We start from the raw sequence: 24,148 nt of genomic DNA on the forward strand, positions 1-24,148 counted from the left end.
GATCCCATGTTCATTCCTCTATTCACATTGGCTCTAAGGTGATATAATTTGTTTGATATGATAAACAGGACAGTTCAGTTGAATTTTGGTGAAGTTTTTGCCTGGTACTGAAAGCGATGAAATGCCCCAGTGGTTATCGCAGGATCTTCTTTGGCCTTTCTGATGAATTCCTTGCAGTTGTGGGGTATATTTCCTTGAGTCCATATTGACAGGAATAGTTTAGTATATTTAGCGATGTGCCAGACACTGGCTTTGTATACATCTGCTGGTATGATACGCACTCCAGGTGATCAGTTTCAATGAGAGCTGGTGGATCAGTAAGTGACATGCTGATTTTGACTTGCTTATGGTAGGGGTTCGTTTGTCTCTTCACTGATAGATGATTACTTATTGATAGCATTAATCGCGAGGTTCCACTTCAAGGTTTTGAGGTCGAAAGTTATTGGACTGAATATTTGCATCTTACCTTTTACCAAATAATCTATAAATACAAATCAGGTGGTATGTATTCAATATAATTTGTTTAACATTACTTATGCCTTTTATAATTTAGGCATATCAGATATATAAAACACAAAAGAGAAAAAAAAGCTGATGAGAGATGATCGGCCTAACTTGTCTCAGTTGTGACACGAGCATAGCTCAATACTTAATGAGATCTTTAGTAAGGGGGGCCCGAGTGGCCGAGTGGTCTAAAGCGCTCACCGTTACGGACCATTGCCATCTCCCCTCTGTCTGCGTGGGTTCGAATCTCTGGTTTGGTCAATGTGAGTATGTGAGAAAGCTTGCCAGTAGATTTTCGTGGGTCGGTGGTTCTTTCCGAGGTTTTCCCGGGTTCTTCCTCCACCATTAATACTGGCCGCCATGTATAGCCTATCACGTGCTGAAAAATGGCTTTAAACCCTACAATAACAACAACAACAACATTTAGAAATCTATTCATAGAAGAAAAGAAGGATACATTAATGTTCCCACTAAAGTATATAAAAGTACATGGGGGGGGGTGTGAATCAAATAATCAAATGTAAACAGAACGCCAACTGTTGGACAAAATGTTAAATACCTTCGGGTTTCTTAGCGTCATTTATAGCTATCTCGTGCTGAAAAATCGCGTTAAACCGTACAACAACAACTCTCTTTTGTAATGGTTTAAAATCGGTCATATTTAATGTTCATTTTCTAACAATTAATACGATGGTCTTAGCTATGACTACCATACCTTTATTTGCCTCGGTTTTTTTAGTGGTTTTTAAAAAGACAAAAGGTTTTGAGAGAGATTTGACATAAGCCCAATCTTCATCTTTTTTGTGATATTTGTTTGGTCACAGTGGGGGTTAGGGTGTAGTCTTTTTCAGAAAAATAAAAAAATACGCTCATTTTGTGGCGTGATCTAGGATGCATAAAGAAAACTACGAGTTGGTGGCATCTTTCTTTAGAGAATATTATCATGAAAACACAGTGCTGGCAGGCACATGTAGATTCTTGTTCGCCTGATATTGTGTTATAGAACCATTATAATATAATCTTATCTTCCGGGATAGGAAACTTTACAAAAGCTATATTTTATTTTCTAGGGAAAGAACAAGCTGTGATGAATACACCAAAATCAGGTATAACTGGTCCAGTTATTATCAAACGGGATATAATTAAATTGCTTTTTCACTAGCTTCTGCTGCAGGTAGCGAAACACACACACACACACACACACACACGCGTATATATATATATATATATATATATATATATATATATATATATATATATATATATATATATATATATATATATCTTTCGTAACGTTTCAGAGTGGATGTTTATGGATTAATTTGTTGCGATATATTTATGTTTGATATTTTATAACGTATAATGTTCTTGTAAATATTTATACCAGAGCTTACCTTACGCCTGGATCTGAACCTGAATTTCTTATTCGATATATGTATTTTGCACATGTCGTGACAAATAAATTTACAAGTCTGTTTGAAACTTCAGAATATATGAATACTGTGTCATAGAGTGTGATTCGACAATATGTTAATTCTGTTGTCTCAATTTTGGACATTAAATATGCGTATTGGAAAAATAACGCAACCGATACCTGTAGCTAAAATGAATTATAATGATGTGCATAAATAATAAGGAGAACAATAAAACCAAGAAAACAGGCAGATCCAGACAAACTAGGCACTTGGTATAGAAAACCACTTCAATAACTGTTCTATAATTTAAATTATGTTGCACTTTAAATCTCAGTAGGTGACGAATTAAAAATTATTGAACCTATATAATAATATGTTTCTACATAAAAGATTTCACTTCATATAATGAGCGATCCCCCTACAGGATTGAATGATAGCACTTACCACTAAGATGTATATTTGTAACTAACTATATAGTTTTTATCAGCCCAGATTTATGTTAGATGAATTTGGAGTGACTCTGTATTCGATAAGAATTAATTCCTGGTTGACCATGACATTTTGTCTGCTACACTCGAATGCCTGCATCCACTATTAGATTCCGCCTTTCAGGAGCGCATGTGGCTGGTGCGTGCAATTAAGTCGAAAGGTGCCGTACTCTGGGATTCAGCAAATTCTCAAAGCTGGAATATATATATATATATATATATATATATATATATATATATATATATATATATATATATATATATATATATATATATATATATATATATATATATATCTGTTATTATTATTATTATTACTGTCTCTGCTTCTACTGTAACCGTACTACACAACCATTTCTACTACTTCTACTAATATCACTACAATTACCACCATTTCGCCTATTACTATTTATACTGCTATAGCCTCTACTACTATTACTTCTTTTGCTACTACTACTATTACTACAGCTTGTACTACTATTCCTACTACTTCTACTATAAGTACTACTACTACTATTACTACTGCTACTACATCTTCTAACATTGCCTCTATTAATGCTACTGCAAACATCTTCTACTACAACTACTGCTACTACTTCTTCTTCTTCTACTACTACTAATTATACTATAATAAAACTTTATTAGAAGCATTACTATTGCGACCAATACTTTTTCTACTATTACTACTACTACGACTATAACTTCTACTACCACTACCACCGCTATTACTGTTTTTGAAACTATTACTACAACTTCTTCTACAGCGACAAAATCTAATACTTCTACTAATACTACTACTACTACTGCTACCACTACAGATACCACTTTTAATACGAAAAAGACGACAACGTCGTCAACAAAAAAGAATACGAAACGAAAATTCAGCAGACAAGTGTGATGATGATGATGATGATGATGATGATGATGATGACGACGACGATGATGATGATATTATTATTTTTGTTTCTTTGTGTATAATTCTGCAAAATGATACCACAGGTTAGTAAATATGCCCAAAATATTTCCATCGGATAGTCGCGCTTGAAAGTAGAGGATACAGAAAACAAATTATATCAATTGTGTTACAACTCTGTGGTCATAAGCTAAGTAATAGAAAGAAGAGAAACCAACAAGTTTAGTAAAATCACTACATAAATTTATTACTCTAAGTTGCATGGTAAAAATGAAAAAGGTACTGACAGTATCGTGAATTCAATCCTAAATAATCTTAAAGGTGCTTTCACAAGTCCAAACTATATAGAGTTCCGGATGGATTACAATGTTGAATATGCCGATGTGCAAATGCTCTTGATGTATCACATACTATGTAATCCATACTATCTTTGAATGAGTCTTCAATAATCCAAAAAAGTGTTTTAGTCCGAAAGTTAATGAGTACTTTGTAATTCGCATAAATAATTTAGATGAATAATGCCTCTAAAATTATAAGTGAACTCAACTAAAATCTCTGATCATACATTCCCCCAGGACTGATATGAAGATAGGACAAAACTCTTTTATACACATCAACAATTGTCCTATTTCGCAATAACGTTTTCGTAAAAAAAATCTGAATCATCTTAATGGAATTATACGCAACGGTAAAAATTTGCTTCTAGAACCTTCTAAAGTCAAAAGTTAGTTTTGGCATGTTTACATTTTTTAAATTCCAATCTTCAATCACGGGCAAAATTTAAATCTACAATTTAGATATACACAATAATTGACAAAAGTTAAGCACTGTATATTTATATAAAGTGTTGAGGCTATTTTATTCAAATAATTTTTACAAAAATGAATGATTGAAACAAAATCATTCTCTAAAGATAAAAAGTAATAAATTCTGCTTATTTAAAAAATTTATTTACCCAATTCAAATGTCCTGATCAATTCAGAAATGGAGTCTTTTAGTTAATGGGAAAGACTGAAGCTATTAGATATTAATTTCAAATTTGAGATATATTCGAATGCATTCTTTCTACACTTCAGAGAACATCGAAACCCTTGGGTACAGCATTAGGAACGTTGATCTGGACGCCTTGACGACTAATATGGAAAGTTTGAACGCCAGATTCCAAACTGTAGGGAGAACTGTTGGTAATGTTGCACATATACCACCATGACTGCCAATTCTGTGCAACGATAAGTCATTTCTGTAAACACTGGATAACGTCCTTTTTGGTCAAAATTCCAATTTGTATCAGGAAAGAACGATCATTCTTTCATTAAGGGAAGTGATAGTCACAAAGTGAACAAAATTATCCCACATTTCTACTCTAAATGCATATAAAAATGTGATTTCTAAATGTCAATATGAAGACTAACTCCATGACCTTCCTGAACTTGTAACCCCAAAAAACGTATTCAAGTTGTATCTTTTAGAATCATACAAATAAATACATTATATAAAAGATGGAAATGTTTACCTTAGAACAATACTGCATCTTGATCCAAGTTTCTAATTTTTCAAGAAGTTGTCCCACACCTTCTTTATCGTATGCTATCCAACTTGTCATTTTGCCGCTCAAACGGATTCTCAAGAAATTCCCAGGCGTATACTCCGTTTCTAAATTCTTTGGTAACTTTTTTTCTCCAATAAACGAGACGTTCGAAACACATTACATCCTATTTAGTGTTGTTTCTGTTCAATAGAATAGCTTATTTTCATAAAATGCTGAATTTTTATAAAATGTTTTACAAGGCTGGTTTCGTTTGCTTAATGTCTATTGCCATTTATTGGCATTGTTACGTTGAATTTTGTAAAACCAGCTATGAACCTGATCTAATTCATCGACTGAAATGCTGACAGAAAGAGTCTAAAGTAATGGATTTCATTTCCATAGCCCTATGCATAACGATTACACCTTTTCAAAGCTATGTGCAGAATTGGCCGACATATCGCGTGTCATGAAAACAAAGAGGGGGTATCCCGTGTGTCCAAATTAATATTATTTTAAACAAAATATTCTGATGACAAATGCCGCTTTTCAAATGGTAAGCATTGCAGCATTTTATTTTCGTCAATCGGTCGAATTCGGTATTCGCTTTGCGACAGTACTAGTCACGGAAACCTTAAGTACGCAGATAAGCCGGACAGCAGTGTATGTTTCAAGGAACTAGAGATCAATGAAAAGACATACATGATAGAACATATAGAAACATACAGCACAATGCAAATGAGGATATGATTTATTTCATGATACAAATTGTTTAACGTTTGATAATTGGATCATTAAGCCATATATCCCCTGAATAATGAATATCTGACAAATCTATATATTATGTTAGCTCTACCACGTAATGCGACATTAAAATTATTTTTATAACATTATATATATATATATATATATATATATATATATATATATATATATATATATATATATATATATATATATATATATATATATATATTCTTGTTCTATGTATTGCATTAGTAATTAGTATCGTTGTATGTTGACTCCTTCTTATCGTTGTCCTCTTTTGTACATTCTTCCTTTTTTGTGTGTTGTGTTCACCTTATTCTGCTACACGCTATCTGGAGGCTGTCCCGTTGCGTACTATTGATCCGGAAACCGTCGCGGAAGCGCTGTTTGAGATTTGATCAAGAGTCGGAGTGCCCGACGAGATCCTGACCGATCAAGGGACACAGTTCATGAGTCGCGTGATGGCAGAGTTAAACCGACTGATGTCGATTAAACACCTCACGACAACACCATATCACCCCCAATGTAACGGACTGGTCGAACGGTTTGTCGGGACATTGAAGAACACGCTCAAGAAACTGTGCGAAGGCCGCCCCGAAGATTGGGATCGGTACTTTCCTGCAATGCTTTTCGCATATCGGGAAGTACCCCAAGCGAGTTTAGGGTTTTCTCCCTTTGAACTCTTGTACAGGAGGACCGTACGTGGCCCAGTCGCCGTACTGAGACAACTGTGAACGGACGATCACGCTGTCGAAGAGATATGTACTAACTATCAGTACGTCACGGATTTGCGAAACAAACTGGAGGAAATTTGTTCACTCGCACAGGAGAACCTCAAGCATGCGAAGACGAGTCAAACGAAGTATTACAACAAGCGCGCGAAATGACGCCAGTATGACGTAGGCGACAATGTGTTGTTGCTGTTGCCACAAGAACACAACAAGTTGCAAGTTTCTTGGAGGGGGCAGCACGTCGTAACCGGGAACGTCGGAGGTCAAACCTATCGGATACGACTACCGACTAAGGAGAAGCTATACCATGTCAACCTCCTTAAGCGATACCGGGAAAGGGAGACCGCCAGCAATTTTGTCGACGCCTTGATCATCACCGAGGACGCAGAAGGCGACACGGAAGGGGCGAATACTGTCCCGCGCTATCCGTTAACGAGGGCTGAGACCCTCTCGGACGTGGAGTGCGACCTCATGTTGAATACGGTACAGCGGGAAGAGATAGATACGTTGCTGGCCGGGTATTCCGAAGTTCTTACGGAAATACCCGGCAGAACGTCACTTGTCTAGTTCGGGCTAAATCTGGTGGACGACCGGCCAGATCAGCGGAAACCCTACCCCTTAACCCCACGCAAAACGACACATCGTAAGGGAGGAGATCGAGCAGATGATTGCTCTGGGAATAATCGAGCCCGCCGACTCTCCGTACAGCTCTCTGGTAGTCCTAGTGCAGAAGAAGGATGGCACACATCGGTTTTGTGTCGACTATCGGAAGCTGAATCAGGTGATGAAATTTCAAGTGGTGAAGCTACCTGACCCAGAACATATTTTCGTTTCTGTCTCGAAGGCGAAATTTTTCTCAAAGTTGGATTTGTCCAAGGGATATTGGTAAATCCCTGTGAGAAAGGAGGATAGGGCCAAGTTCGCTTTTGCTACTCCCGATGGGACATACCAATGGTTGGTCATGCCATTCGGAGTCCAGAATGTGCCCAGCATCTTCACTAGAATGATGCGGAAGTTGTTGGCGCCCTTGCGTGATAGGGGTATCAACAACTTCATGGATGATCTCTTGCTAGCCACAGAGACGTGGGGTGAACACCTCACTCTGCTAGCTGATGGTTTGGAGCGGCTACGTCAGGAGGGATTGACGGCTCGCCCTTCAAAATGTCACCTGTGGTTCCGAACCTTGAACTATTTGGGACACACCATAGTCAAGGCACGCTGGCCCCCGAAAAGTCAAAGGTGGAGCAGCTGAGAAAAGCCGCACGGACCACCACGAAAACTGAGGTGAGATCATTCCTGGGATTGGCAGGGTATTACCGGAGGTATGTGGCCAATTTCAGTGCGATCGCGTGGCCGTTGTCTGACGTGACCGAGAAACGGGCCCCGGGTAACGTTATTTGGACGGATGCGAGCGAGCACACTTTCCAAACACTAAAGGACAGGCTTACATCCGACACGGTTGTCCGCTACCAGATCTGTCCAAAGACTTCGTGCTTCGCACTGACGCATGCGACACGGGACTGCGAGCACGAGGAGACGCTTTTTCCTGTCGCGTACGGCAGTCGAATATTGTCTGCTGCCGGGAAGAACTACTCCGTATCGGAGATGGAATGCCTCGGAATCGTATTCGGAATATCATGGTTCGAGTCGTACTTGTACGGGTGCAAGTTGAAATTGGAAACTGACCACCAACCCCTCGCCTATCTCGCGCAGACGAAATTGTCGAATGGACGCTTGATGCGATGGTCGCTGTTCTTACAGCAGTACCAGATGCAGATCAAATACGTGAAAGGAACAGAGAACCAGGCGCTGATTTCATGAGTAGAAGCACTGAAATGGCATAGATCGCTCTGTAAATAACCGTATGTTGTGTGTACATTCGTGTCCGCAGTCAGCGTGTAGCGTTGCTATGATTTTTCTTTTTATTGTGTGTGTAACACACATTTGCATTTGGAGCAGATTTGGGAGAATAAAATCCCAATTTTATTCTGATGCGATGGGGGGGGGGGGAATTAGGGTTGTCACGTTATAAGTAAGGAAAAATAGCAGATTGCAATATGTATATGCTAGACCCTGAGGCTAATTATTCGCTTCATAAATATCGCGAGTGTCTTGCGAACAATGAGTCTCAAAACGATGTGTACACAGCTGGCCGGCCGGCTTATGTTACGATAGTGTAAGCCGATACCAAAAGGACGGGTGGAAACCCTGTTGTATATAACATGGCCATAGGTAATTTTTACTGGCGCCTTATTTGGCTGCGTGCGATTCACAGGTAAGTGACATGAATTGCCGGTGTTTGGCTCAAAGGAACATCAAGTGGGGGTCGTAAATCCACCCTTGACAGACTGCCGGGGTGAGGGCAATGTTTCCTAATTATTTAGACCATGGGTGAATCGACATCCACTCGGAATTGAGCAATGCAATGCGTGGGCACCATTGGAATCGCAAGTTTAAATTTAGTGTCTTGAAAGCAAACGTCAGTAGTCGCTAAACCTACTTGCGAGAATTACATAAGGAAGTTATAAGCTATTCCGACGTCTTTTGAAATTGGCGTGAAACATTGTTATTCTGGGAATTACAAAGGAGCTTCGGAAAGGAAGCTTTTAGGGACCGGAGGAGCTGTAGGAGACAGAGAAGGGAAATACACTGGTACAGTTTGTCCCGAGTCTCTGGAACAAAAGAAAGTGAGAGAACGGAAGTGGAGGAAGTGAAAGAGTGAAGGACGTGGTAGTTGGACTGAAAGGTACTGGGTAACAGTCAAGAAATACTATAGATGAGTAGAAACACAGGACAGGAGGAAAATCTATCCCACTAAGTCAGATGATGAAATAGGCCGTCACTTGGTCGAGTGAAAGACGAGTGATAGGGTTTTGAATATTGAATTTCATTTGAGAAAGGACAATCTGTAATTGAATGGCATTAAATTTTGTTGTTTATTTGAATTTCACCTTTTGTGTATTCAGTAATTTAACTGTCGGCATCACTGATTGGGGGCTCGGAGCTTTGCATCTCTATCACTACTTCAATTTCTAACAAGGCACCAAATAACCTCTAAGCTGGTGTAGATCCATTGGAGACATAAATTCAAAATCGATCAAAATGGGCGACAATTTTAAAATATTTTTTGAATTCGCCAATAAGTTTCGACCTACTATGAAATTTAGGTCTGATTCATGAAAAAGGTCCAGTGTCTTTATGGATAATCAAACAACCCTTCTGGAAGTAAACATAGAATACACTGGACAACAAATTTTTACAAAAGTCATGTTACTGAAATAAAATTAGTCAATTCTTATCAATTTTTATGTGCTGAACACGAATATGACAGTCAAATTGCAAAATTGGCTCTAGTTTTTTTGTAATCTGCAAGAAATTAATGTTTACATAACGAAATGCATTCCAATAGTAAAAGGTCAACTGTAATAGCCTACCTATAAAAAATCAAGTCATTGACTACATCTTAGATTTCTTCGCCTGTCTCTTGTACAGCTGTTCGGGAGCATCTCTGAGGAGTGTCCAGCAGTAGTCAGCCAGCATTGTAGTGGACCATTTTCCCTGGTATCTTTGTTCCATTGTTGCGATATCTTGATGAAAACGTTCGCCATGTTCATCACTAACAATACCACAGTTGCTAGGAAAGAAATCCAAATGGGAATGAAGGAAGTGAATCTTTAGAGACATATTGCAGCCAAGTTTCTTATACTTCATCAACATGTCTTCTACTAGTTCCTTATAGTTTTCTGCCCTAACATTTCCGAGGAAGTTTGTAGAAACTAGGCGAAAAGCATTCCATGCTTGTTTCGCGTCACCTTCCAGCAAGTTGTTGAACCGGTCATCTTTGAAAAGCTCTCGAATCTGAGGACCCACAAAAACTCCCTCTTTAATCTTTGCTTCGCTGAGTCGAGGGAATTTTTCATGCAGGTATCGGAATGCTGGCAAAGTCCGGTCAATGGCTTTCACGAAGTTCTTCATCAAACCTAGTTTGATGTGAAGGGGTGGTAGCAAGATTTTCTGAGCCTCAACCAGAGCTGGGTGTTGGATATTCTTCTCTCCAATGGCTACATTCTGCCTGTGAGTCCATTCCTTCCTCATGTAGTGCATTTCCCTTGCTCGGCTATCCCACTCGCATAAGAAACACATGTATTTTGTATATCCTTGCTGCAGTCCCATTAAAAGGGTAACTACCTTCAAATCACCACAGAGGTGCCAGCTGTACTTGTTATACTCAATGGAATTCAGTAGCTGCCTTAAGTTATCGTATGTCTCTTTCATGTGGACAGCATACGCTACTGGAATAGATGGAAGAATGTTTCCATTGTGCAAAAGCACAGCCTTGAGACTCAGTTTCGAAGAGTCCACAAATAGTCTCCATTCTTGTGGGTCATGAGTGATTTTTAAAGCATTCATGAGGCCCTCAATATCGGAACAGAATATCAGATTACTTTCCTTTCTGAAGAAAGGCTCCAATTGCTGGTGGCGCTTTCGATATGCAGTAATTGTGACATCTTCTTCTAGAAGATTCCATTGTTGGAGTCTTGATCCTAGCAATTCTGCCTTGTTCTTTGATAAGTCCAAATCACGAATCAGGTCATTTAGTTCTTCCTGTGTTATTCTGTGTGGGGTTGATGATGCACCACAGTGAAAATCTGGATCACTGCATGCTGATGGACCAGGAGAAGAACAGGTCGACTCACCTTTGTCTTCGTCAGATGAATCAAGAGAATATTCTGCTGGAGGTTCTGGAATAGGAAGTCCCTCACCATGTGGAACTGGTCTCAATGCAGACGGAATGTTTGGGTAGACTATTCTCGACTTCTTTCGCTTCGTTATTCCGCCGGAAAGAGGAGGAACCAAGCAGAAGTAACAGTCATTTAGGTGGTTGCTTGGCTCTCTCCACACCATTGGGACTGCAAACGGCATTGATGACCTTTTGCAATTCAACCACTGTGAAAGCTGTGTTGTACATGTAGCACAGCATATATGCGGAGCCCAAGGCTTGTCTTGGTCACCAACCTTGCATCCGAAGTAAAGATGATATGCCTTCTTCACTTGAGAATTGATACTTTTCTTCTGGTTGGCAAATGTCACTTCCCCACAAATATAGCAAAAATTGTCCGCGGTATTAACACACTTTCGAGGCATTACTGTTCTTTATTGTACGTAAATGGATAAAATAATGTTTTATGTAACAGTAGCTTGAACTGTCTCGCACAACGTCTAAAATATTTTAAATGCTGAACCTATCTGATTGGGCTTTATATAGTACACTGCTTACGTCAGCTTCAGCAGCCGCCTGGCATTAGTATAATAGGCCTACACATGTATAGTACACTGCTGACGTCAACTTACTTCAGCAGCCGCATGGCATTAGTATTGCATTGCATCATAAAATGATGCAATCAACTGTGGATGATGTGAGCATGATGGTATTATGCAATGTTACATCATTATTCCGGATGTTGCTGCAGTCCTACTGGAGAAATTTACACAGTGAAACATAGAAAATGAGGTATATGAATATCTTCAAAACGAGAGCCAATACAAATTTTTCACGGTTATATTCGTGTTCGGCACACCAAAATACTACAGATTAGGGCCTTTTCAAGTCAGTAATGATTTCACTGTTGACCAGTGATATCTAAGCCTACTGACTCTCACTAATATCTACTCCCTACCAGATGCCACCCGACCCACACCCAGCACGTAACTCTTCCATACGGTATTTGCGTACAAATGACCGTATCAAAATTGAGGATCAGCAACCAAACTGCCGGTACTAGCAGCAACCCAGTTCCCGTACTCTTGCGTTCTTTATGGTGATTATATTATTGACCCATTCATGTGCTGACCATCTCATGCTTCGCTGCAGATTTAGATTCACTACTTTTGTAGATTAGTGGTAAACAAGAAATAAGCATAGTAATGATGAAAATGTCATCGAGGAGGTTAGCTGTGTGTGGGTTCTTAATGTGTCTTAGATACATTAAGGATTTTTTTTTGGACAAAAGTTTGAAGATAATAATAAATAAATGCAGATTTATTTTAAGTTGGAATATCATTTCTGGATATTATTGGCATCCATGGGTTTCCTTCGCTGTGAAGTTTTGTCGGAAGCAAAATTTAGGGTCAACCTGTATAATGCTACTTCGCTTCTTTTCATCGGTGTGTCTTGCAATGTGAATACCTGATACACAATTCCAGTGTGTACAGATTTCAATTCATTGAAAAGTGTCTGATGAAAAAAATTCGTCTGAAATTTGTCTCTTCGCTCCAGTGATGTAGCCAAATGTATGCAAGGCAGCGACACAGGCCACCTGTCTGCTGGCTTGATGACGATACATTCCCCACTGCGCATTTATTTCAGTGAATCTCCTTCTTGTCAGGTTAAGTTGTCTTTATTGAATGACGTTTGTACAAATTAAGGCTAATTTCCGCCTCGATCAAGAATTCGTCTAGGGCTGGAGGGTAGGAGATGGGGATGGAAGATGGCCAATCTTTTACGAAATCTATGAAACTCGTAGCGACTTGAATCGGGTCCCTCCAACACAAAAAATTAAATTTCCTCGAGACCATTACTGCAAAACTCTCAAATTATTTGATTCAACAGCTGGAAAAAAAGTTTTCTTGTTGGAGATAACTTATGTCAGACGACTCGAACGAGTAAAGAGTAAATGCATCGATAACAAAGCGACCGATAAAATATTTTATTTATCAAGTACTGTAGTATATTTCTCTGCGTTCACTGTGGAAAATGATGTCCATGACAATTTTGAGTTGTTTTTGGAACATTTATATGTAGAAAAGATATCCAACTAGCACTCAATGTAGAAAGAGACAAACGTTTGAATGACAAAACTGTTCGAAAACTGTCTGATCCAGTGTATTTATTATGACACTGATTTAGAACCTTTAGAGATTCCATGAGTCTTCTTTAACTGTTTATATATATATATATATATATATATATATATATATATATATATATATATATATATATATATATATATATATATATATATATATATATATATATATATATATATATATATATATATATATATATTCCTTATAATTCATTTTCCGTCATACCGTTGCCAGTTATCACTTTGAACTTTTCATAAAATTTGAATTCTATTAATCGAAATTCTTATTTTGAATATAATTTATTTATTATGTCGGTATTTAAGCAGCTGAAGATGGTCTATGCGATATCTCATATAGAGACGCTGCCATCCATACAGCCCAGCTAAGCTGATCCGGCCAGATCTGTCTGTCACACACTATCTATATCTTTTAATAGTCGTCAATGGCAAATTTAAAGTGTATCAAAAGTATTTATTTATCTGTATGTGATAGAGTTTATATCTAGTCCTTATATATGTAGTCTACTTTATTATAAATAAGTTTTAGCTTTGCTTACTAAAGACCTTGTATATTGAACTAAAAGTTAGCTATATCTTGTAGATGAAATTGATTTTTGTAGATAAATTGATTTTATTTATTTAAGAGTTTTCCACATTTACTTGAAATATTCTATGTTGATTTATTTGTCTGACTAATCTGTTACTCGATTGCAATACTATTCTAAACGTGTTTCTTTTATACATATTATATTTACCTCCATCTTTTTATTTCGTTTTACACTTTCCATTTTTCTCTGCCGTATTGTTACCTGTTCCGGCAAACATTATACCCTCTGGAGACATGCGCGGTTGCATAACTATTATGAATATAGCGATACCATTTATTTCATTGGTTTTAATTGAATTCCATTTAAATGAGACTTCTGTAAAAATTACATACATTGTATTGTTATATTCATGAAAAGTGAATTATCTTTACTTCACTGAAGCAGTAGACAAATTCTTTTCATACCGAGTTAGATTAAATTTAGGTTGTGACTGGAGTTTTATGGGTGCATGAAAAATGGAAATGGTACAACGTGAATACAGAAATAATTGTTTGAGTGTTTGTGTCAGTTGCTACTATACTTTCGTTGAACATAACTGAAAGAAGTTTAATTTTTCTAAGGATTACATCAACATATATTTCATCTTCATTGTTTTTAGCCTTGTTCAAAATCTTAGAGAATGGCTTGTATTGTTTTTTGCTCTTTGAATCAACTTTCTTGTTTTGAATGCTATCTCTTTAATTTCTTCATAACTGTCAGTATCTCCAGGTTTATACCATCGGTGTTATCGCCTGATCATGTTTCTCTTATGCACCATTTCGATGTTCAACTGCTATTTTCCGTTTTGATATATTTTCATTTTTCCCTCTTGTTTTTTATATATATAAAACTCGCATGACATGCATGCTTTAAACCTTTTCTTTTCCTAATGCAATGTTTTGTCACATATGGTACATTCTTATAAATCATTATCTGAAAGAAACCTCAGATTTTTCATGTTTTCATACCGCTGTATATACAATATGCTTAAAGCATTTATTTAACTGTTTTTTCTGGTGCCAGCCCGGGTAAAAAACTTTATCATATCGTTTCCATTTTGACAAGTGTATACATTTTAATTTCATTCGTTTGGTCTTCCAAGTCTTTCAACTTTGTACATCGTTTTATTTATAGCATACATATAAATCTTGTTCTCAAAAGACCTTTCGATAACTTATCTCTCCATGTTTGTAAATTCCACTGCGATGATATGATTCTGTTGGATATTCTGTATTCTTACATTCCTAAAAGATAAACATATGCATTTGTAACTATAGAACAGCGACAACTTTAATATAGGTAATAGAAAAAATACAAGTACGAATATTAACAGCAACTGGAAAACTTGAGTTCGTGGATGAAGAATTGGCTGAATCGTTTTCGGCAAATGTCCAAAGCATCGAGAAAAGATGTAATTAACAATGCCACATTCGTTTTACATCTATAGAATGTGTTTTTATCATGATATATTAGCTGACCAGTATTGTCTTGAAACTATAAACAGGAAGACACTTCCATCGGCTTGCTTTTCTCTGCAGTAATTGATTCAAAGAAAGTATGTTCATAATAATAGCGCCATGTACGTTGATATTTGTCTACTCGTAACTGACTAGAAACTGTAAACAGAACTGCTTACTAACAATGTAAATTCCCAATATTCCATATTTGATTGTTTAGCCAAAACTGTTTATATTTTTAGGGTCATGTGAAGTTTCTTTTGTGCATTCCTGAGTGAACCAAAATATTTAGCTTAGCTCCGGCTATGCGTATTGCATTTTCCTACACAGTAGTTACTTTCATCTATTTTATCCTATTAATGCATTTATACTGCGTACGTTTCCTGTCTTCACGAAACATTAATTTACCTTTAGCGAACTGTTCAAATTGGGTTTGCGTATACTTGAGGTTTGCGGATTTAAAATTATATATCTGATGCAGTTTTGTTCACCAACAGTAGCAAAACACTTTAAGAAGATATTTGAAAGTTTTAGTGAAATTTCGAATTGCGAAACGAAGGTAAAATGTATTTTCCATTCGATTGCTTAGTTATTTACACTTTTTATTATACCAATGTTTAATCTACAGAACACATAGTAATGGATATTAATTCTTTTTTATCAATAAATAAATATAATGTCTGCTTGATTACCGAAGAAAACAAATGCAGAAACCTACATATTCAAGCTATAGGGGAGAGGATTCCTAGCTTGAGAATGATTCTTTAGAACTTTGAACTAATGAAGAATACGGAAATTGTTGAAAGATTCATTTCGTTTCATTTCCTCAGTAAAAATTCAAAATTTGTTAGTAAATAACAGGCATATATTAATAAACTTGTAGAGTATTACACCTTATTTAAACGTCCATTTCATCAATGTTTTCATGTCAACCTATTCCCTTGCAGAGCCTATTGACAGAGTATCGAGTATTGAAGATGACATCAAGAACATAAAAGGTGCGTTACATGTTCCAAAGATTATTAACTTCCTGTATATGAAAGAAAGGTCCTTATATTTTACGAATTATAATAAATTAATACAGTGAGTCTGCATTATCATTTCAATATTGCAGGCCTACACAAACAGTCTTAATAATAAGGTATATCTAAATCATTTCTAATCTTCACAATTTTCTTACAGATTGGATCACAAGAACAGAAACACGGAATAAAAGTAAGTTTGCAACTTTTATATAAAAGAATAATATCCTTGTTGTTCATCTTAGATCATCATTTATCAATAAATCGCTGAGAAGAGTAATGTTAAGCGATATCATACATATATTATATATTACCCTCTGAAACTTTCCTTAAGAATGGTCAAGGGAGGGTTATATCTCAGAAGTTCTCCAGTATAAAATATATAAAACACTATTTATATTAAAGCTATGTGAAACCTACAAAATGAGAGTATACTCTGAATGTCCTTAAATATACAGTTAAGTTGAACTCTGATGCAGCATCTGCTAATTTAACACAATTTAAAAAATAATTATAGCATATCTGAATTATGAAGTATCAATATGATGTCTCTGTTACTGTTTGAATTATATAGTTGTGTGCAATCTTTCTATTCACTCCCACATCTCTACTCATTAAGGAGTAGTTCTGTAGGAATTAGTTTCCTACAGCAGGGACTTGCCTAATATGTTGATTCAGCGATATAATGTATTTGTCAGTAGTAAAGGATATGCTCTTTAGCAACTTACTCACTATACTGGAACTCAACGAAAGTCTAATTTTCCTTATATCTAAGTATAATGTTCTGGCGATCGCTTCCATCCAAATTATCCCGTGAGCGAAATATGGAATATTGTTCTCAGCAGAAAATCAACCTCACAGACGTCGTGGCCATCAAAGGCAATCTTTCTGTTACGTTGACGAACACATATGGACGAAGACAAAGGAAGGAAAAATAATTTATCTTAGACGGCCTATGAATCTATTTACTGCCATCTCCCCAGCCAAATTAAGATGCAAGCATGCTATATATTAAAAATGATTTTAATTACGAATTAATAAACTAGACTTTTACAATGCGTGAAGCAAAGATCCGGGCTTCTTAATAAAAACTGTACGCTATTCTTATAGCTCCTGACGACATTATTCAATAAGTAAATTGTTCATAGCTATTTAATTGAAAAAAAACCTGTAAATTAAAAATCCGTTAACTGAAACAGTATAATTCTATCGAATTCCAGAAATGCATTGCTAAAAATAAAAAGAGGAGTAAAATCCATAAATACAGGCTTACATTACCTCGCCTGATTTGGTCCTGGTTTGCTGTTGGTAGCTATTTGGGAAAATCGTTTATTTTGACAACTATTCTAATAAATATCGTCATATCAGCGTTTCTCTGAAAGACGATTTATAATGTTTAGTTGGACCTCAATACAAATCATCTAGCATTCAACATGGTCTCGTTATTGAAAATCCGATTTTCGCAACTCCTCTTAAGCTGAGACTCGTATTGCATAAGTTTCACTAAAAGACTTCGTATGATGTCAGATAAGTTCTTAGCGAAATGCTTATTATAATGCCATGTTACATCGCGTGGATGACATATCATTCATCTTGAAAATATTGATTTTGCTGTTCTTCTCTGAATAGAATAAAATAGATATCACATTTTCAACAGGATACTTCTTATTATGCCTACTTAGTCGTAAATTTACATGATACTATTTTTGACGTCTAATATGGTCACCATATGAGCCATCTTAAAATAATTATCATCGCTGCTACTCGTGAATGAATTGTCATTTTGACTTGGGGTTTTGACAATAGGATATGTATCCAGTTTGTCCTAAATGGAAATTGTGCCTATCTTACATCCAATATGGCCGCTACCACATCCATCTTGAAAATATTACACACGAGCCATCTTAAATATACTATTGCTATTCATCCAAATGGATGTTCTTATGAAAATGGTGTTTTCACAAAAAGAGTTTTACGATATCTATTTGGTCCAAAATAAAAATGGTGCCAATCCTACATCCTGTATAGACAACAAGTAGTGGGTCTTCTCCCGCTTGCGACATATGATGTGTACCACGATGCCGTTTAAATGCACGTCATTTTTGGACTGGCTGTATACAAATATGGATCATAATTTGAAACATATCATTACTCGTTTAGAATGACGGTCAGAGTACAATATTTTTGAAGGGTATTCTCAGAAGCATTAACTTTGTGTTACACATAAGATTAAAACCTAATAAATAATGATAGATTATTTAACTTTGCATAAGCCAACAAAATGCTATATAAACTGGAGTTTTATTAATGATATTGGATAGATTAGGCGCCAATCATTTAACATCAAAATGACATCTGATCGGGGTTTTCTGAATACCTCGGTCTTTGCTGTTAGTTCTTATGTATTTATAGACCAGAAATCAGTATTTTGTCAAAAGATGGTTGCCTCTGTATAGCTTAATTTACATGAGTTGCTGTTCATGTTTTAGACCATTTTCATTAGATGATGTTATAACTCAGCGTGGACTTTCTATGACGTCTTTTAGTAAGTCGACCTTTTAAAGATATCTTAATTAGAAGTAGATTTTATTAAAAGAATGAAAGTAGATTGTTAACTGAACCAAGTCTGAAATTCGATTTATGCTAGACGAATCAAACGGCGTTCTTAGTGATCGATTTGGAAATTCCATGAAAAATTGGTTTTCTCTGTTTCTCCTTTCCCTTCCTAAGAGTTTAATATTTAATTTTACTTTTAATGATTTTTACTATTTTGAATTTATTTAATTTTGTAGTTTAATTTTATTTTATTTAAATTTATTATTTGAAGTTTTAGTCATTTTATTTACGTTTAACTTTAATAAATTTTAATTTCAATCTTAATTTATTGCTTTTATTTTAATTTATTTTATATTTCTGCTCCATCCTATTCATGGAGAGGGAGATGAAATGGAGTCCGAATTATTTCTTAAATGGAAGGGTAGTTACTCACTGTTTTTTATATCATTTAATCAAACCATTTGTTTTTATTCTGCAGAAATAGAAAAGAAAATAAGATATTTTATCATTTTCGTACCAAGCTATTTTATACAATGGCAATGCAAAATTAGAACGTTTCCTAATATCAAAATTGGGCACATGTTGAGTTCTCATTTAAATGACAATAAGCATAATCTAGAACACTACAGACAAAATATATTTTGGGCCAACATATCAGATTTTAGACGCAAAGGTCGATAACCAGTTTAAAAATCAATTTTTGACTGATGTCATTAAAACGGTTTTTGTCATTATTAAAAACACTGGTCAACAGTGAAATCATTACTGACTTGAAAAGGCCCTAATCTGTAGTATTTTGGTGTGCCGAACACGAATATAACCGTGAAAAATTTGTATTGGCTCTCGTTTTGAAGATATTCATATACCTCATTTTCTATGTTTCACTGTGTAAATTTCTCCAGTAGGACTGCAGCAACATCCGGAATAATGATGTAACATTGCATAATACCATCATGCTCACATCATCCACAGTTGATTGCATCATTTTATGATGCAATGCAATACTAATGCCATGCGGCTGCTGAAGTAAGTTGACGTCAGCAGTGTACTATACATGTGTAGGCCTATTATACTAATGCCAGGCGGCTGCTGAAGCTGACGTAAGCAGTGTACTATATAAAGCCCAATCAGATAGGTTCAGCATTTAAAATATTTTAGACGTTGTGCGAGACAGTTCAAGCTACTGTTACATAAAACTTATTATTTTATCCATTTACGTACAATAAAGAACAGTAATGCCTCGAAAGTGTGTTAATACCGCGGACAATTTTTGCTATATTTGTGGGGAAGTGACATTTGCCAACCAGAAGAAAAGTATCAATTCTCAAGTGAAGAAGGCATATCATCTTTACTTCGGATGCAAGGTTGGTGACCAAGACAAGCCTTGGGCTCCGCATATATGCTGTGCTACATGTACAACACAGCTTTCACAGTGGTTGAATTGCAAAAGGTCATCAATGCCGTTTGCAGTCCCAATGGTGTGGAGAGAGCCAAGCAACCACCTAAATGACTGTTACTTCTGCTTGGTTCCTCCTCTTTCCGGCGGAATAACGAAGCGAAAGAAGTCGAGAATAGTCTACCCAAACATTCCGTCTGCATTGAGACCAGTTCCACATGGTGAGGGACTTCCTATTCCAGAACCTCCAGCAGAATATTCTCTTGATTCATCTGACGAAGACAAAGGTGAGTCGACCTGTTCTTCTCCTGGTCCATCAGCATGCAGTGATCCAGATTTTCACTGTGGTGCATCATCAACCCCACACAGAATAACACAGGAAGAACTAAATGACCTGATTCGTGATTTGGACTTATCAAAGAACAAGGCAGAATTGCTAGGATCAAGACTCCAACAATGGAATCTTCTAGAAGAAGATGTCACAATTACTGCATATCGAAAGCGCCACCAGCAATTGGAGCCTTTCTTCAGAAAGGAAAGTAATCTGATATTCTGTTCCGATATTGAGGGCCTCATGAATGCTTTAAAAATCACTCATGACCCACAAGAATGGAGACTATTTGTGGACTCTTCGAAACTGAGTCTCAAGGCTGTGCTTTTGCACAATGGAAACATTCTTCCATCTATTCCAGTAGCGTATGCTGTCCACATGAAAGAGACATACGATAACTTAAGGCAGCTACTGAATTCCATTGAGTATAACAAGCACAGCTGGCACCTCTGTGGTGATTTGAAGGTAGTTGCCCTTTTAATGGGACTGCAGCAAGGATATACAAAATACATGTGTTTCTTATGCGAGTGGGATAGCCGAGCAAGGGAAATGCACTACATGAGGAAGGAATGGACTCACAGGCAGAATGTAGCCATTGGAGAGAAGAATATCCAACACCCAGCTCTGGTTGAGGCTCAGAAAATCTTGCTACCACCCCTTCACATCAAACTAGGTTTGATGAAGAACTTCGTGAAAGCCATTGACCGGACTTTGCCAGCATTCCGATACCTGCATGAAAAATTCCCTCGACTCAGCGAAGCAAAGATTAAAGAGGGAGTTTTTGTGGGTCCTCAGATTCGAGAGCTTTTCAAAGATGACCGGTTCAACAACTTGCTGGAAGGTGACGCGAAACAAGCATGGAATGCTTTTCGCCTAGTTTCTACAAACTTCCTCGGAAATGTTAGGGCAGAAAACTATAAGGAACTAGTAGAAGACATGTTGATGAAGTATAAGAAACTTGGCTGCAATATGTCTCTAAAGATTCACTTCCTTCATTCCCATTTGGATTTCTTTCCTAGCAACTGTGGTATTGTTAGTGATGAACACGGCGAACGTTTTCATCAAGATATCGCAACAATGGAACAAAGATACCAGGGAAAATGGTCCACTACAATGCTGGCTGACTACTGCTGGACACTCCTCAGAGATGCTCCCGAACAGCTGTACAAGAGACAGGCGAAGAAATCTAAGATGTAGTCAATGACTTGATTTTTTATAGGTAGGCTATTACAGTTGACCTTTTACTATTGGAATGCATTTCGTTATGTAAACATTAATTTCTTGCAGATTACAAAAAAACTAGAGCCAATTTTGCAATTTGACTGTCATATTCGTGTTCAGCACATAAAAATTGATAAGAATTGACTAATTTTATTTCAGTAACATGACTTTTGTAAAAATTTGTTGTCCAGTGAAATCGACTTCCGATTATGACGTAATTATAGAAATATATTGTTGGGTATGATGTCGTACAAATTGATATAAAAGGAATGGGCAAAAATTCGACTGCCGGTATAAACATATATTCGAGGTAACCACAATGACTTTGAGATATTCGGAATGACATCAGTCACATGTAATTGTATTGTTCGGTAATCCAACACTTTATCTAATATATATCATCAAATGTGTTGCAAGGCAAGTCATTCAGTTTGTGCAACAATTACTTCGTTCTTATTTCGCTGAACAAAATACTAAAAGTTTATCCCTGGTAAAAAGTGCAATTTTCACACAGAGGCTCCAGAAAGAAGTTCACTGGGAAAACGTTTTAGTTCACTGACAAATTATTTTCCGCCACAATTTAACAGCGTGTTAGTGTTTCATTGAAAAGGCTCAGCAGACTTGTGTGACAAATTTTGTTTCAAAGGTATCAAACTGTGAACATTATTTATTGCCTCAGGAAAACTAACAGATTTATTCAGACGCAAAGCAAACTGTGATTAATATCATCTGTAATTTTCATTGATAAAACCCACAAAAGTCAATCAAACGGATTAGGTAGGCAACCCATACAAGATCATATATGACACGATGTTTAGTCCATTAGCTGAATGAAAATCCACTAATATTCATACAAGGAATCAACGTACATAAATAAATATTTTCTTTAATTGAATTAGTCGTTTTCTAGTTGAGTGGATGTAATACCTTTACAGATTTAGACCTGACAATATTAGTGGTACTATATATTATGAACACAATTTTAATTCGTTAACCTGTAGCGTTTGTTTTATCCTAAGCAGGCAGAAACTCCAAGTTTCAAACAAAAATATTTTGTTTCAGTCAACATGAGGAGGAATCAGTTGCCAATCTCTTATGTAGTATTGATTTTACTAATTTTATACAATTATTTTCACACAGAATCGTTTTGATGTTCAAATATGTCCAACAATTTCAGATCAGACGGTTAACAGAACAAAATTAAATCAGAGAATTGGTGAGTACAGTTACGACTTATACAATGTGGATTCTATGCCGATTTTGTCAAATGTTCTTCTGTAGTGAGTTCCGCAATACTTTTAGTCCTCGTTGAAACTTCTTACCCTTAAGCTAGCTGGGCAGCTTCGGGTATTGTTTTTTGATGCCTATCTAAGATGTGTCGGCAATTCAGGGTAATCTTTCTTTGCATATTTTGTATGCCTATTGAACAGTTATTTTCAGACTGGTGTTAATAAGAATCAGAATAAATTACGTTACACTTTGCCTAATAACAGCTAAAAAACGTAAACTATATTTACTGCTCATTTGCTGTTTTTCACTATCAACATACATAAAGATTCAGAGAGTTGTGTAAACTTGACAACAGTATGTCCGATACTTGGAACAAATATGACAATGCGGATCATCAACATTCATAGGATATTCAAACCGTTATAATTCAATATATGTTGGTCTGTTCGAACATTGTGATTAGAAAATGTGAGAGAGTATAATGTGCTACATTATTTATGTTTCTGCTACTAGGTTGGATGAGTATTAAATCATACACTTTCATCTATTAAGAGAGACAGACAGACAGACAGACAGACAGACAGAGAGGCCCTTGTTAAGTCTGCAAGTATTTCATTTAAGCCAATGCAGGCCCAGGTACCAAATCATTTATTAGTAGAGAAGTACTTTTTTATAACCCAAAAGTAATAAACAACATAAATATGTATATTCAGTACAATAGAAGGCTCCTCATTGTCCATTTCATTTTGCTAACTAGTACAATAGTATATATATATATATATATATATATATATATATATATATATATATATATATATATATATAATGTAACGCATTAGTGAGCGTGAGTGAGAGAGAAAATATAATTGAACGTTTATGATTCATAAGTAATTAGAACATGATACAACTAATTCCATTATTGGTTATTGTGTCGAATGTTTGAAGTAATTGCATCATGATAAAGCACAGTCTAGATCCTTATAAAACTGTACATACACCGACCACAACAGCAAGAATATATAACGGTAAAACTTGAAGATTTGTTTAACATTTCAAGTTAGCTCAAGATCATTAATAAGTCTTTGAAAATGAGTTATCATAAATATAACGTAATAAATAAATTTGATCCATTTATATT

At 36.2% G+C, this 24,148-nt stretch overlaps 1 protein-coding gene across 1 annotated transcript in view; it reads left to right on the forward strand.

Moving 5' to 3' along the window:
* Positions 1–24,148, forward strand: part of LOC149779905 (uncharacterized) — an 84,601-nt gene that overhangs the window by 49,083 nt on the left and 11,370 nt on the right. Inside the window, exons 8-12 of the mRNA XM_089937330.1 lie at positions 1,575–1,610; positions 4,397–4,504; positions 16,202–16,252; positions 16,437–16,469; positions 22,958–22,996. Of these exons, the coding sequence (XP_089793456.1) occupies positions 1,575–1,610; positions 4,397–4,504; positions 16,202–16,252; positions 16,437–16,469; positions 22,958–22,996 (267 nt within the window). The remainder of the gene's footprint in view (positions 1–1,574; positions 1,611–4,396; positions 4,505–16,201; positions 16,253–16,436; positions 16,470–22,957; positions 22,997–24,148) is intronic.

The sequence above is a fragment of the Sinohyriopsis cumingii genome, chromosome 16 (genome assembly GCF_028554795.1).
Source record: "Sinohyriopsis cumingii isolate HCF-2022 chromosome 16, ASM2855479v2, whole genome shotgun sequence".
NCBI lineage: Eukaryota > Metazoa > Mollusca > Bivalvia > Unionida > Unionidae > Sinohyriopsis > Sinohyriopsis cumingii.